Source organism: Brachycentrus maculatus, unplaced genomic scaffold (assembly GCF_059751285.1).
Source record: "Brachycentrus maculatus isolate JH-2025_06_01 unplaced genomic scaffold, ASM5975128v1 h1tg000315l, whole genome shotgun sequence".
Classification (NCBI taxonomy): Eukaryota; Metazoa; Arthropoda; class Insecta; order Trichoptera; family Brachycentridae; genus Brachycentrus; species Brachycentrus maculatus.
Genome location: NW_028281064.1, coordinates 2,472,351 through 2,490,334, shown reverse-complemented (window position 1 = coordinate 2,490,334; position 17,984 = coordinate 2,472,351). Strand labels below are relative to the sequence as shown.

General features: G+C 32.6%; 1 protein-coding gene across 4 annotated transcripts in view; it reads right to left on the bottom strand.

Moving 5' to 3' along the window:
• Window positions 1–17,984, bottom strand: part of LOC148304481 (leucine zipper putative tumor suppressor 2 homolog) — a 232,201-nt gene that overhangs the window by 10,177 nt on the left and 204,040 nt on the right. For all 4 annotated transcript variants that reach the window (XM_088268239.1, XM_088268240.1, XM_088268241.1 and 1 more), the window contains 2 exons: window positions 17,539–17,683; window positions 9,231–9,438 (listed from right to left, as the gene is read on the bottom strand). In XM_088268239.1, the coding sequence (XP_088124365.1) occupies window positions 9,231–9,438; window positions 17,539–17,683 (353 nt within the window). The remainder of the gene's footprint in view (window positions 1–9,230; window positions 9,439–17,538; window positions 17,684–17,984) is intronic.

Genomic DNA, 17,984 nt, shown 5'->3' with positions numbered 1-17,984 from the left:
TATATATTTTTATATTTTAACACATTTGGGGCGGGTGTTTTTTTACGCCTGGAAACGGCGCAGAAGGTAAAAATACCCTTCCCGTCCTTCAGCATCGAACGGGTAGAAATACCTTTCCCGTCCTTAGTGTGTAGGCTTACCCGCTTCCTCCCCCCCTACACATACACAAACACATCCCTCTGTTGAAAATTTACATGACATTTACAATTTGTTTCATGACAAATAATTAGAAAATATCATGACAAATATTAAGGTATGTGATATTAATATGTTCTTTCATTGTCTTCTCGAGTAAATTCCATCAAATAAGAAGTAATCACGAGAAGTTTAATATCGGATGGTAATTCTCAAATTATTTGCCGAAATAATTACATACAAATATTGATATTTTCTACGAACAACACGCCAAAGGCATACATATATTATGGTAGTTATTTACACAATAGCATGGCCGACAAAGGAAATCAAGCAGTCAGTAGAATGCACCCAATGTGAGAAAGATTCAACTTATTTATACAGTAATACACTACCGTAAAATCGAAATCTAGATCATTTTTATGCAAGTATTACACAATAATAAAAATTAATCGAATATATGAATTAAAAAAAAACCTTAATGAATTTAATATTCAGCTCGTAGGCGTATGGCGTATATCCAAAAGTAATATTATATCTATCGATAAAATATAGTATAAATGATTGTACAGTAAAACCTTGATATAACGGACTAATTGGCGAAAGGTTGTGTCTGAAACAGTGGAAAGTCCGTTAAATAAAAATTGTAGGTTCAAAATAAAACAAAAAACTTTTTTTTTCAAAAACATGAGCACTGTATTTTGATATAAATAAACAATGCAAAACACAAAATTCTATTTATTGTCTTCGGACACTAGTCGTTAAGTGACGTCGTTAAGTGACGTTGTCAAAGACATCGACGAGATTGGTTTAGGTAATACTGTTTTGGAAAATTATGAACGTTATCAGACGAATTGTCGATAAATGTTATTAAATCGTTGAGGTGTGATCTTTGCGCTAATAACTTAATTTTTGGCTGTGTTGTTTCTTTTTCTTCGCTATATTCACTTTCATTCTCATTTTAGGTTCATAACTTCTGCTTTTTTACTTTTAGTCATGATATTATACCCAGGGTTAACTTTATTTACTTCTAGCCATTGGAAAACATCTTCTTTAGCTACTTTTTCTCCGGCATACTATTAACAAGGACGTTTTATTGTGTTTGCATTTGACAGGATTTTCATCCGTTTTATTCGAAGTTCATTAAATAGAGGTCCGTTTTATCGAGGTTTTACTGTGATACGCATTTGATTTGATTGATTTTGGATAAGTATCCAAAATCAAACTGTGGGTAGTTGATCACGTAAAAATAATAGTAAATCATTTAACTGTCATTAATTGTAGATGTTAATTTAATAACTTCATGCCTTTTATTTGATTTCTCGAGGTTACCGAATTGGAAAAAATATATAGATTGTGCATTAATAGTAACAATTGACCTTGTTTAATGTGTAAACAAGCTATGAAATCAATTTATTAAAAACATAAAAGCTGTTATTAATTATAGGTTTTCGCGTGTATGGATTGAGATACTAGTATATGCAGCCAATTATTATTTTTGTATGCCTCAATGGAGCTAGAAATTGCAACACTTATTTAAAACATAAAGCTTTGATTAAAATATATTACTCTTCTTTTTGTTTGATGGGTTTTCATCAGTCAAGAGTGATCTTTCTAATCTTTTATTCTTAATCTGTATAATACCACTTTTTTTAAAGTTTATTAATATAAACACGACTTGTTTCGAGAACTGCAGATGTTCTCACCAAGAAGTGAAAAAACTAAACTTGAATATACAGTTTTGTATATTTAAATCATGTTATTCCACAAAGCTAACGCGAAAACAATAAATGAGGTCCGAAAATATTGTATTTTGACATTTTCTTTAAAAAATATTTATTCGCTACGATTCCTAATTTCTGAAATAAAACAATACATTGAGTACAGTAAAAAAGCAAAAATTAATACACAGTAAGGGTTAACTTCCCTACTTTCGGGTTATTTTCAGGCATATTTTTTTATAAAAAAGCAAAAAAATCACGTTTGTTGTCACAAAATATTGTCAGGTATGAAACCTGACAAAAATTAGTCAGTGTATCCGGTACGCATTAAATATTTTGGGAACAGATATATTTTCTCGTGCGCGTAGGTCATACGGGTTAGCGCGGGATGGTGAATAAAAACCGCGCGTATTACGTACGTTCGTATGTGTAGGGCGGTTATTAAGCATTTTAATGGGTCAACGATAAAATAAATTTATCTTTCTGCATATAAGTAAATACCTGTAAAAGGGTGGTAAGAACATAAATTGGTAGTTATCTTTCGAAAAATACAATTCAGAAAGGCTTTCTTATTGTATTTCAGAAATAAAAAATAGGTAGGGTGCTTTTAAAAAATCAAATTGATTGTAAAGACGTAAAAAACAATATTCATTATTTCTTGAATGTTTTCCGCAGATACTTTGTAACACATTTTATGAACTTTATAAAATTAAACAATATTGTTTTAACCACTTTTTATTATTAGTACAATTTAACCTTCCGGTTTTGACAAGAACCTTATCATCATCCAGGTTTATTAAATTCTAAAACATTAAAATACTCATGATTGATTACATTCCCTTACCAAAAACTAAATCCTAAAAGCGTATGACCGAGTTGATAGAACGAAGCTATGGAAGGTGTTATCTGAGTATGGAGTTAGCAGTAAACTTATCCAAGGCATTGCATCCTTGTACGAATATATAACGTAATATTCATTATTATAACATTTTGAGTGTGTCAAAATACTTGTTCACAAATCTGGTTATCTCCAATTATAGGAGTTATTTTCCATATTATTATTATTATTAATCATATTATTAGTCAGGTCAGGAGTCAGCATAATCGGCGAGTATGTATGAGGAAATGCATGAACATGAAAGAGAGGAAGATTGTGACAGATTAGTGTGTGGCTTACTATTCTCTCCACCTACCCCTGCGGAAAGCAGCGTTATGATTAATTAGTTTTGGTTTGTTTAAAAAAAAATTGAAAATGGAAAATACATATTTACAAACTCACCCAAAACGTGTATGATTTACAGCAATTCAGACGTAAATTATAAATCCATTTACCCGTTTCTCACAACCATTTTTAATAATGATATTTAATTAATATTAATTAACTTGATTCGAAAGTACAATCACCTTAAATAATTATTTTTCACTGTTATTTAACGCAATTAGACAAAAATAACCAAGATTTTTTGTTAAACAATAGAATCTGACAAAGCACTCGTCTTAACACAACTGCGTTCTTTGGTAATGAAAAGCACACTGGACTATAGTTACGAGCGCAGTGTGCACTATGGTTCACGAAAAACTCTAAGGGCGGCAATGACGTCAACGTAATCTACAAAATAACGAAGAAGAAATAAAAGTACGATGGCCTTTACGGATAGGTACGTATTGCACACTACGTAACGTAAGCGGTACTGAACAACTCGACGTTGTGAAGCGATAGCGCACGATATGATATAAAAATCACCTTTTACAAGCGCGCGTTTCGAAATGTTGGATTAATAATTGCAAAATGGATGTTATGGTGAATGATTTAATTATTATTAGACGTAATAAACCATCCAAAGAGTATGAATAACCATTAAAATTGCTGGTCTTTACTATTTAAATTATCTAACCGACAATCGTTCGTATGAAGTTCGTAGTTTGGTATTTAAGAAGCTAGGTTTTTTTGAGGGCATTTGATTTCCCTTTTGTTATCTAGTTATTTTGGGGAATTTAGTTAGGTAAACAGGAATTTAGTACGTGATTATTATCGACATAAATATACTTGAAATTGGTACTTACTAACCCTAACTAATATAAGTATTAAAATTATTGATTTAATATTATTCGAAACCAATATGGGTATTATAGGAATTACAACCTGGAACTTGATAGTTTTTGTTTACATAGATTCTTATAAAGGGGATATTCGCAAGCACAGAATTCAATTCTACCGGAGACCACCGGTGAGGTCACATGTCTGCTGAAGCCAGATTTTTTAAAGAATAAATATTGATTTAATTTTTTTTTTAAATTCAAATAGAAAAAATAGTTTTACAAATTTTTTAACTCCTTTCTTTTAAATAACTCTTTTCCTTTCAAAACCATATAATTATTTCCAAAAAAAAATTTTTTTTTTCAATGCACAAACGATGTTTTAAGAAAAAAAAATTACATTAAATGTTACCTGGATTTAGGGAAAATAAAGTTGCGCCTTCACGAATACTGGGCCATAAATAATTTTTAACCAGACTTGCCAGGGTTAGAATAACGGGCGTGCATTAGTAGGTGGATATAATAGCAGAAATGTAATTTAAAATTGAAAAATTGAAAAATATTTTGAAAAATAATGTACGATAGTCTTTTTAAAATTTTAATGCACAAAAATTATTGCTTTTTGATATTAAAAAAAGTTCTTGTGTGGAAAAATAGGAATGTGTATAAACGATGTAAATACATATTATAATATTTCCTGTAAAAATAGTGATAGGCTTGCACCTTTTAAGAGATAAAGATAATTGTATCGATGTATGTACAAATAAAACTTTTATTACTAGTTATTTTATCTTTATTGCACCAATAAAAGGGATCGATGTCTTTATGAATTGTTAAATAAAAAGCTGATAAGAAAAATAAACATCGATGTATAATTTTTTAGAATTATTAGTAAGACCTTCGATAAGCATAGTTTTATGACGCATACATATGGTATGTGATATGACAATCAATGTAACTTGTGTATTGTGTAGTGAAGAGTTCACGGATTCGTGGAAGCCGGGTATAACTGGCATTAATAGTAAGTGTCCGCCTCCGTAGTGTAATGGTCAGCACGGTCGGCTACCGCTCTGGAGGTCTCGGGTTCGATTCCCAAGGGCGGTAAAATAAATATAAGTGATTTTTTCAGTGTAATATTTATTCAATATTACCATGGACTGGTACCTGAAGCGGAGGGCTGATCCCCTTTCCTTCATGTGTAAACGATCAAGATAACACTGCGTTTATATGACACAGTGCCCTATGCACCACTGGGGTGCGGATAAGGGTTTTATTATTAATTTTAAGGTAGATGAAAAGCAATTGAGATGGTATGGGCACATCGGGTGCAGAGAACCTGAACATATTATAAACCAAGCGATCACAAAATAAACCCTGAAGAGGGCAACAGGTTGTTGCCGAAACTAGTTGGTTTTTAATAAAAATGTGAGTGGATAAAAAAACAAAGTCTTTTTATTTCTCAAAATAATACAAACATTTACTGTTTTTTTGCGTTTATGCTTTCAATAGTCAGTCTACAGAATGGCGGAAAAGAGAAATTTGCAGAATCGTTAGTGCAGTTGAATCCGTCTCGCCATTTCTCATTAGTTATGTTTGTTTACAAGCATTAATAGGAAAGTAAATCCGAAGCGGTAGAGGCGTGTGTATCTCACTTGTGATTAACTGGTTCAATATCGGCACAATTAGCGTTTACACATTCCGAAGCCGTTAAATTGATACGAGAAAGTGTACGACATGTAAATATCTTCCAAGTGAATGCACGAACTAATAAGTTCCGCGTGCAGAGGAAGTGTCCACTAACTCAAGACAGAAACATTAAATTGATACATAATTATAATATTACGAGAAGCAAACATGGAAGTCTTTGGGTATTTACAAGATTTACGACCTATGAAAATAATCCGGGGTTCAGATCATGCATACAAATAAAAGGGTATCTGCTAAATTAAAGGTTTCATCAATCCGACATAACGTCTGTTGTGAACTCATATGTACTGCGTCACGAGATTGATCAATATATCTAGGAGTTCCAAAAATTTGAGTGGTGTTGTCAATCATGGGTGAATGTTGCATGTGCCTAAAGTCATCGCTTAACCAGCCTACGACAGGTAATAAGCCCTGTAAATACCCAGACTTCTATATTCTTCTTCGTCTATGTTGAGATATCAAAATGTGAAATTAGGTACCTATCATTTATTGAGATATTCTAATGAAGAAGATTTAAAAATACCCCTTTTATTGAATATGAAACATTTAATTTCATGTGAAAAATTCGCACGAGAGAGCAAACGAGGTAGAGGCAAAATCTTCGTTGACTTTTGTTGACAAGGTTGTAAATTTTGGAGTTACCTCATTTTGCCTTCCATTAGAGTTTTTCGTCTCTTATCCAAGTTTGTAAACACTTTCTCATTTTAGTGTGTAAGGACACGGGAATTCTGAGGACAAGATTATGTTTAAGTACTCAAAATGAGAATATATGACTTTTATCAGTGAGTGCATTGTGCTTAACAATTTAATTGCTTTTGTAAGAGGCTTGCGACCAATTATGATAATTCCTGCACCCACTTTTCAGACCCAAAACCATTAAAAATTTTAAAATATCCATTATTTTTGTACGTTATGTGCGCGTATGAGTACACGCATTCATGAAAATCTGAATTCATAATGGATCTTTGTCAGACGGGAGGAATATCTAATGTAACCTATAAAGGTTTGTATGAGAGTCGTTTTGTGTTTATAACAGCCGATATAAAAAATATTTTCATCATCATTTTCTTTTGTAAAATTCGCCTTCGAAAAAACGTTATTTTCGTAAGTTGGCAATGAATGACGTCACAGAAACGATGGAATTATTTTAATAATGGTGTCATTGCTAAATTATTGGCGGCTCTATTTGTTAATGTCTATGGTCCACCCTCCCATTCCCTCTTCCCCTCATATTTGTATAACACAAATAGTAGTGTAGTGGTAAACAATCAATCCACACTACTACTATTACAGCTCTATAAACCATAGACAATAATCCATATGACGTCATAAAACGTTCGATGACGGAAATTTGCTGACGTATGCGAACGCACGTTTTTCGTTTTATTCAAATATCTTAAGTTCAAACCTTCATATCTCCCTTAGTTCTCTACAGATTTTAATAAGAATTTTACCGATAGTCTTGCGATTTTTCACAATTATTATTAGCTAATAATCACACATCGTGATATTTGTCCATTATCTGTCAAATTTTATAATTTATTAGGGAAAAATAAAATAAAAAACAACAAAAAATGTGTCTTTAAGCGCTTTAAAATTAACTTTCGTAAAGTATTTTTACCCTCATCTGTATCCAATAGTGCATAGGATACTGGATCCAATCGATGCAGTGAGGTCTTGATCATAAATTACATAAGAGAAAGGTGATCAGTATTGAGCTTCAAATACAAGTCAATAAAGTTACGTACTAATTTAAAAATGCATATAATTATTTTAAAATATTAAAACCTGTGTACAATAAATAAATACATATCATTAATATTGTTTTTTCATATTCTTGTACGACTACGGGTATGCAACAACGAGTGCCCTAACCATGTTTACTATACCTCATTCGTGGCTATTATTTTCCCTCTATTTCCTATCCCATCTGGGAATTGATCACCTTGCCTTCATACACTTAGCAATCTGATGTGATACCTTATGCACCATTTGGTGCAAATACGATTTATTTATGAAACCGTAAGCTTACTACAATTTTTCAAATATGATGCTTTTTTCACATTTACTACATTTTTTACATTACTCCTTTGAAATTTTTGCATTATTTTATATTCGTATAAACATTAAACGTGTCTAAAATGATGTTTTAACTCTTAAAAATCGTAAAGCCTATAAAAAAGGAAGAGAAGATGAGATAACCATACTGAAAATTTCCTACAAGTTTTATTTTTTTAAAGAAATGAAATCGTTAACTGTTAGTGCATCTGTTATCGCCATCTGTGAATAAAAAACTACAACAGCATTTGTCTACTCGTATTTATATCATAGATGGCGCTGAGTGCAAATAAATACATTTCACGGTCTGCATTCACGCGCTTACTTGATTTTTTAAAGAGAAATATTTGTGTTTTTTTTTTATTATTTACAAAAATATTTCAATTTCATAATATTTCTGTGCGGCTCATTATTAGAAATAGGTATCAGATTGTGGTAGAGTGGGTTCGAACCGAGAAACTCTGACTCAATAGTCAGCGACACTAACCACGGGACCACAACCCGACACAAAATGTTTCATTGTTAAATTTACAAGTTAGATTACATTTAGTCGGCTTATATTTATTTATTTATTTAAACTTCATGTACAGAGAGGAAAAAAGTACATTGGCGGGCTTGTTGCTAAAATGCAATATCTTCCAACCAACTAAAAACAGACTAGTGATATTGGTCGAAACGTTTGATACCATATTTAGCTGTTTACAATCGGAGGGTAGATAGTACTTGAACATTTAACAAATTACAAATTGATGACAATAAGGAAGGCAAAGGAACGGTAAAACAAATTTATAAGGCGAATGTTAGTGGTAAAAGAAGCAGAGGAAGACCGAGAAAAACATGGCACGATCAGGTGTACCAAATACTTGAAAGTGGTCAGGTTAGGAGTCGTAACAATCGGCGGGTATGTATGAGGAGATGCATGAACGTGGAAGGACAGAGTGGTGTGGCGCTCTATTCTCTCTGCCTACCGCTGCGGGGAAGCGGCGTGATGGTGTTTGAAGGAAGGCAAAGGAAAAAGGGAGTTTAGGGAAGGAGGTAGAGGGTAAAACTAAGGGAGGAGGTTTGATGGACAGTTAGGAATCTAATGATAGATAGTAATGTCTCAGACGTTTCTTAAGTTATTAGAGAAGGTGCATTTTTATACTTTAAACTGTTTGCAATCAGAAGGTAGATAGTGCTTGAACATTAAAATACATAAATTACAAATACTGTTGTATTAATTAAGCAGCAACTTTATATTTTATTAAATATTTATGAACATTACAAATTGATGATGAGAAGGAAGGCAAAAGAAAAAGGGAGTTTAGGGAAGGAGGTAGAAGAAAAACTAAATGATGAGGTTTGATGGACAGTCAGGATTCTGAAAAGTTAACGGAGAAGGTGCATTTTTTACCAGGAGAGGTAATTCATTCCATAGTCTGGTCGCTTGTACAGATAGTGAATTGCTGAAGAATGATATGTTATGGCGAGGAATGGAAAGTGTTATTGCTTAGGAAGAACGAAGTGATAGACATTACATGACGGTACGATTAGATTAGTTTACTTTAGGTTAGGTTCACACTTTCGACTCACCCATTGGTCTGGCTGTTGACGCTGGAAACGGGCGACCTGCGCACGCTCTCGAGGGAGTCGTAGTTGAGCAGCTTCCGGGGCGGGGGGTGCTGCAGGGAGGACAGCGGGGGCGGCGGGGAGGGGGAGGGGGACGCCCGTGACGACAGCAGCTTCCGGTCCAGGGAGTAGTTGGACACCCCGGAGTGGTGGTGGCGGAGGTCACTGCTACCTAAGAATTAAAATAAATCTTATTATTTTTAATCTCAATTTTACATTTTACTAATCGTATTTATTGTAACTGCAGACAGTTGGTAGAATTCCATATTGAATTGTTGGGTAATAAGTATATCCAAAATAAAACAAGGTTTGATGGATTGAATTCTACATTTACTTATGTATATGTTAATACGTGACGCATTTCGTCTTCTTAGGACATTACCAAACGCATCAGAGTGTTTGATAATGTCCTAAGAAGACGAAACGCGTCACGTATTAATATATACATAAATATATGTAGAATTCAATCCAACAAACCTTGTTTTATTTTGGTAATATTACCCAACAATTCGATATAATCGTAGCTTAATTTTCTTTGAACCCAGGTAACATTTGACGTAATTTAATTTTTTGCTTGAAATGCCGTTCTTGTATTGATAAACTAAGTTTTCTTCGAAATACCCTTAAAAAAAATTACCCAGTAAAAAAAAAATTATTTAAAGGTTTTAATAATAATATTTTTTTTAAAATATGTTATCATAAATATGATAACATATTTAAAAAAGTCTAATTCCAATAAATATTCCAAAAAAATGTGCGTGGAAAACGTCCGATCTTTAGCGTTGTCGTTCGCGTTCTGAATTTAACATTTTTACCGTATTTTACCATTTTTTTCTTCAAAATTCACGTATCACCGACACAATTTCCATCAAAAGACAGTCTAAAAATACGTTTATCAAATTATATATTTTTTTCAGAAAAGTTCGTTCTAAATGTAGTTTTATACAGCTTACAACATATTTTTAACATCCCATTTTTGTACAAATGGTTTGTTAAAAAATAACTATTGAAAAATACTTTTAAACAAACAGGATGCGGATGGGATTTCATAAAGACGAATAATAATATTTTACAAATTACAAATCACAATTCGCTCACTCCTTTCAAGAACGTCATAAATCAAAAATCGTCAATTTTCAGCTGTCCATGTTTTCGGAATGCACAGAAAATGTACTATATCCCAGCAAAAGCGGCATATTTTAAACATAATATTTACCCGCTTCAGGGCAGAAAGTATTGTTTTTGCATTTTGAAGAAAAGGTATTGTTTAGTATTTTTTTTTAAATATATTAAGTATTTTTCAAATGGAGAAAAAACCTTCAGGTTTTACCTAAAAAGTTCTGTTGCACAAAAAAAGTTCAGTAAGTGGCTTGATAATTATTTTTAATACATTGTATTATATTTTTTAACTTTAAAAACGTTCTCCTGAAAAATCAAGTATTTTGATTTATGACGTTCTTGAAAGGAGTGAGCGAATTATGTAATCGTTTTCGGCTTCAAAATTAATCCTCCTACATAGTCGTGCTCTGTGGGGGAGATAATGTAATATCCATAAAAGCCTTATTTTTCCTATGGGAAGAAACAGTTTCTATTGAATCAACTGCCAAACGATGCATTGCGTAATATCACAATTCAATTATATCACATTATGTTTAAACCATGGCAATATGCGAGACCGTTGCGAAAGTCAGAAACCCACATACGATACCTTGTAACTCTGACAACCTATTTAGCTGTGTACGAAAAAGTCTAAATCACGACTCCATGTATACAAATGAAAACCAGATACTACTTACATAAGTGATGGAATTAAATCACCGAATGTTGGATAGTTTATAACGAAATAAATAATCTTTTGAATGAACGTAACACTGACTTGGTTTATTTATAAAACTTTCGGACATAAATTGAATTAAACAACTTTTGAGTTTTGTGTTTTTATGTTTTCTTAAACCAGTTTCTTAACTGATGTGTCATCACCAGGATAATTAAAAATATACAGTCCTGATAATACAGCAGTGTGGTAAATTGAATTTAAATAATAACTATATAATCTCCATAAACGGGCTAAAATACAAACAATATTTTGTTTTATCAACAAAAAAAAATCAGTTTACAAGATTTAGTCATTACAAGAAAAAAGCGATATGGGAATTATAATTAACATTTTTTTTATAAAATCACTTTTCACCTTATAACGAAATAAGAATCTCGATAGGTTTCGAAGAAAACAACTTCTTTTTAAATACTGATTTGTACGAAAAACTATCTACTTAACAAGAAATTCAAATCTTTGGGGGTAGAAATCGCAAGTGATTATTTTTTGTGTTTTTTATTGATCATCATTTTTATGATCATGCTTGATAATCCGAGTATAATCATGAAATCCTATTTGGTTTTCAATTCTTAATAGGAAATACAGATGGTCCCTTTGTTCAGATCGGAAGAGCTTGCTTTAGAGATTAATTTAATGAACTTTTGTGTTACCTCTATCATTGACATTTTATCGTACATCCAAAAGCAAACCCTGGTGCAAACACAAAACAACTATTATTATAATGACCGAACCAGTTTTTGGCAAGCAATTAAATCTTAAACTAACTGTTTAATTCTTATTGCGAATGCTATGATCTAAGACTTCGAGAAAGAGCCGAGAGGTAACGAGTAGCGAAGATACCACATACCACCCATAAGAGCCCGTTTCCAGTAGAGTCAGCACGTCGTTCTTAATCGCGCAAATCTTAAAACATCTGCCACTTAAACGTATGGATCCGAGTAAGCAATTGCTCGACGTAAACAGCGTGTAATACCACTCTGTCATCGAGATACAAACAGGTCGGTAGGAAGACGTTTAGTCGGTAGAACTTTGGTGGTAATTATCGTAAAGATATGGTACATTATCAATGATAATAAGAGAACAACCTCAAAAGAAAGTGGGGCATAAGTGCCATAGATACTCGTACCAAAACCGATGCATTAGATAAGCTTTGTATCATTTAACCTAATATAATACTAATTTACTTCACAAACTGATATACAAAGATGAACTGATGTCTCAGCCGTATATAGATACATCTCGGTAAGGTAGGCGAGATAACTTGACTTTGCAGATCACTAGAACAACGACCGAGAGATCTATTTATTGACTGTTATTAAGCTAGACTTACTTAGGATGTAGAGAACCTGATCATATTGTAAACCATGCAATCTCCATGGATCTTCCTTGAAAGACATCTAGAGGAAGACCATAGAATTGATGGATGCAACAGTAAGGTAGCATGATTCGAAGGCATGGTAAACCATTAAGGGTGACGTTGTCAATGAAAAACCTGAGGACGAGGAGAGCTTCCCCAACAGTCTACAAAGACGATAAGTTGGGATAGAGCTAGGAAGAACAAGAAACTAGATTTACAGAGTTGTAAGCGAAACTTTGAAAAATATATTTAATAAAAAACGTGCCATGGATTGATGACATTGAAACCATACCAAGATTAAGAAGTTCAAAGCTTCACAATGAATGAAACAGCCAAGGCAAGTTAAGTCATTGATAGGTTCGATTGGACGCTGAAGCATTCAGAGTTATAGATGTGACTAATGGTAACTGTTACACTTTTGGTTACGCGATTAAGATGGTATGCGCTATTTTTTCTTGATTTGTAAATCTTACCAGCTTTTGTTTTTCAAGTCAAATTATCAAACACATTAGGAGCTAAGAATACGCAATACAAAACCAAATTAACGCATAGATTTAGATTCAAAAACCGAGTTAAGTAACGGCTGTTTAAAATGAAGTTGTTTTTTAATTCGTGTTTTTTTTGGTTCGTAAAAGACTGATTGCGATAAAAAGAGGTTATCAGAACGCTGGCTAGACATGAGAGAGTTACATACTTTTGCACTAGTCAATAATTTAATAATACATTTAGCGTGTTGATATTTTAATCCGTACTTCAACCCGCCGATGTGTACGTTGGCAATCAATAATCTCTCACGGCTTGTCTCTTGTCGCCGACAGATTATGTAAGTATCAGTACGTATTTCACAAAGGATCGAGTTACTGATGCAAATTTCTCAAGCTTATATCGCCACACGCCTCGCAGGATCTTCTGTGTGGGAACTTCGCAGTACTTTAGACGGCAATAAACGGAGGTTCTGCCTTCTACCTACCTACCGCGGACCGTTCTTCACCTGAACCAAACCAATGCTTCTTCAAATGTACAAATATCACGTTGCAAATTCCGGATCATAAAAACTCATCATCTCAATAACCATCTACCATAAAATCATATTTATTATTTGACTTTTTTATTTATTTATTTATTTTTATTATTTTATATTTTTTTCATAGTTTAATACATAATATTTAAATGCTATAAATACCTAACAATCCTGTACACTTCAATAAAAATATTTATAAAAAAAGGTTTGAATTTCAACCATATAATTTTGATCAAGAAAACATTCTACTTGTGAAATCATGAAATCATGGATCATATAATACCGACAAAAATAAAAAGTCGTGAAATTTTTAATATAATATACAATGTTACCTTCAAAATGCTATAAGGAGGTATTGCAGCGTTGTATTTTCATAAAAAATGCGTGTCTTTATTTGTAGAAAAAAATAGATCACCATTAATGAAATTTCATAAACACACTACACTGTAGGTACTAATTGTATTGTGGATTTTTTTACACCTAATTTTATAAATATATCATTAGCAGGAAAAGAGTTAAAGGTTTCACAAATTTACATAAAAATGCTTCATTACGATTGACGTTTATTTCTGGAAGAATACAGAAACGCTTTATTCATTTTAAAATGTTCATCGTTAATAAATCTTAATTTAATGTTATTATTAAACATTGAGTTTCCTATAACAACGATTCGAGTAAAATTTCTTTTCCGATAAGAATAATATATGCAAGATAAAATGCGAACAGACTTAGCAAAAATAAAACTCTATGGATGGGAGCTAGCCCAGAAACTTTTAGACATTAAATTTAATACCTAATGTTTTAATTTAAAAAGCACATATAGTATTCAGGAAAATTTCCGCATGAAGTATGTCCAAAGCGTTAAAATTTAACATTGCAGGTTTTTAACGTGAAACAATATGCATGCTAACCCTGATGGACACTACAATGGCTCGGAAACTTCAGTAATAAATTAGATATGCGTACAAAGGAGTAAAAACTCAACGAGAATCGATAGAAAACGAAGCCCAAGGCAACGTTCACCGTTATAAGTAATAAACGGATGGAAATAAGTGTGAGCAGTAAAGTGATACAGTGAATATAATATTACGTTTAAAATTTAAAACTGACGACATTTCATGAAATTACGCTCATATCGGTCACAAGCTTCCTAAAATCACATTTTATATATATTATATATTGTGTCGGATTGTGGTCACGTGGTTAGTGTCGCAGACTCTTGAGTCAGATAGATTTATATTATCCACTGACACTTCGTGATGGAATTGCATTTTTAATTTATTATTAGATTAAAACCAATATTTTTAGCTTTTCCACTTTTTTATTTGACCAGCGACCGGGTTTCGTCGTTACCGACATCATCAGACTGGTGATGTCCATCCAATCTGATGATGTCGGTAACGACGAAACCCGGTCGCTGGTCAAATAAAAAAGTGGAAAAGCTAAAAATATTGGTTTTAATCTTGAGTCAGAGTTTCTCGGTTCGAGCCCAATTTACCATAATTTGATACCCATTTTCCTATTATTATTATAAGCCGCTTAGGCTCACAGAAATTGTATGAAATTGAAGTATTTTTGTAAATGATAAAATCACAAATACTTCTCACTTTTTAATGAGAACATCTGTAGTTCTCGAAACTAGTCGTGTTTACATTAATACACTCAAAAAGTGTTCTAATGCAAGTATTTTCTTTTTATATTTAAATCGTCATGTTTTTCGACAAACTTAATGCCAAACCAATAAATGATATAAAGGTACATTTTGACATTCCTTACTACCCTGTCATAGGCTGGTGAAGTGATCACGTTACACACATGCAAAATTCACCATTCTACCCATGATTGAAAACCACACTATTCAATTTTTTGGATCTCCTACATATATCATTAATCTCATGACACAGTATATATAAATTAATAGAGTTGATGAAAAACCGAATATCTATTTAAGTTTTATTGTGGAGTTAGAAGTGTTTAAATAGTTGTCAGTTCCTTGGCACCAATTATACAATATAAATAAAGAAAATTGACAATTATTTTATTAGACATTTTATACATTAAAAGAAACTACTCATTTCTTCTACGTAGCAATCGATTTTTTATTTATTATTTGCATATTTTAAGACCTCATCTCTCAGTTTTTAAGCTTTCAGTTACTACACGGTGGCTTTTAAGATATGCATAAATTAATCAGACTTTGAATAGCCGTACATAATGTGCTTTTAGAATTAACCTGTAATTTTAAGTATTCATAAAATATGTTAAAAGTGTAACTGTTGATTATATTGACAGTTTAACGAAAAGTAAATATCGCTCACTCCTTTTAAGAACGTCATAAATAAAAAATCGACAATTTTCAGTTGTACATGTTTTAGTTTGTATTTTGTAGAAAAGTTATTGTTTAATTTTTTTTTTTAAATATACTAAATATTTTTCAAGTGGAGAAAAAACCTTCAGGTTTTACCTAAAAATATCTGTTGCACAGTAAAAAGGTCAATAAGTGGCTTGATATATTTTTTTAATACATTGTATTATATTTTTAAATTTTAAAAACGTTCTCCTGAAAAATCAATTTTTTTTATTTTATTTATGACGTTCTTGGAAGGAGTGAGCGATACGTAAAATATATTGAATGGATCGTCACCCTTTACTACATTCAATTAAAATTATCTTTTACCCACTCATTACTATCTCTCAGCCTTGGGATGCCCAGACTCCATCTTCTTTCATTAAAAAAAATAAAGTTAGTTGAGATAGGTTTATTAAATTTATTACGTTTGATATCAGTTTTCAGCACGTCCCACATTTGAACGGAGACAGGATTATGGTCATGGAAAGCTAGAGTCACGTCTGTCATCGGGCGACGTGGGTAGGCAAATCTGGCGGGTGTTAACGATACGCTATTCCCACAGAGCGTCATGCCCAGCGCTAGAAGATGGCGGATAATGTTTCTATTATTATTTGGAAAAAATCGTGTGCAACATTTGTGTCAGGAAAGTTGTGCAATTCGCGTGATACGAGAAAAGTAACTCTCCTAGTCACGCTAAAAATATTTCATCACATTTAGAAAATAGTAAGCGGTGATGTGAAAAAATATTTTGGCTCGACGTCTGTGAAGTTGAATATAATATACAGGGTTGTGTTAAAAGGGGGCTCGTAAGGCTTATTGCTTTACTTGTTACGACCTGGCATTCGGCTGTTTATTTTTAATGAACCCGGATTATTTTACATACTGGGAAACGTATGAAAACATTTTTTTTTATGCAGCTTATACAATGATCAGTTATTTTATTCCAAGGTTTTTCATGTAGCGCGGTGGAACGGCACCTTTTTCACGGATATATTTTTTTTAATTTTCACAATCAATTAGAAGAAACAATGTTTACGTTTACGTAATTACAATCTATATTTATATAATATAATTCGTTAAAATAATAGAATATGGTGTATTAATGCATATTTAAATGATATTCGATTTTTTTTTTGTAATAAGCTTGACATGAAGCGAGTTCCGGGACCTTTTTTGTTTAAAAAAGCCCCGTTTTATCAACACCATTTTAAAGTTTAGTCAAAATACTTGTTCGAAAAGTGTAGTTGCTCCTCTTAGGAGTTATTTAATAATAACTCCTAATGGAGAAACCCATTTGGTGTTATACAGGATATTATAATTATTATTTATTGATTCGGCATTCACTTTGTGAAATGACATGTTCATTATTTGAAATGACATGAAAAAATTTAAAAAATTAAACAACTGTAGTTGACGAAACTAGTCGTGTGTAATGAAATAAAACTCAAGTGGTATTATAAAAGTGTTTAATTGAAAAAAAATATCAACAGGATATTAGTTCGAGCTGATACTAAAAACTTGGTAAATACCGTTCGTCGAATGACTGTAAACATACGAATGCGTGTTAAAAATAAGTAGTTGTTTTTACAGCCGCTTAAGACCTCGCTCAGACAAGAAGTGGTGTAAGGCTGGGCTGAGAACATTTACCGTTTTGTTCTCAGTTCAGTTTTATTCCAACATGCAAGTGACAGAGTCGGGTGAACTTACTGCCGTAGATGGTGATGTGAGATCCAGGGCGGGCGGTGAGGACGGGAGTCGAGCCGTACCTCTCTCCTGCGTTGGAGAGTCGTCCGGTGCCGCTCGTCGGGATGCTCATGGGCTTGAAGGCTATGGGGCGGATCACCACCTTACCCTGGAAGGAAGAATGGAGCATATAAGTCATCGTGGATATTGAATCATGGATATGAAAGATGGAAATTGGGAGAGATGGTGGAAAGACATTTCGCAAAGCAACACTTTTTATTAAATAATTTTTTTATCTAACATTTTGAGTGTGTCCAAATACTTGTTCACAAATATGGATTATCTCCAATAGTAGTTATTTAAAGAAAAATGACATCTCAATATAGATGAAAAAGAATATGGAAGTCTGAGCAAATGCCCAGACTTCCATAAATCCTGACTTCCAGACTTCCTGTAAATACAGGGCTTGC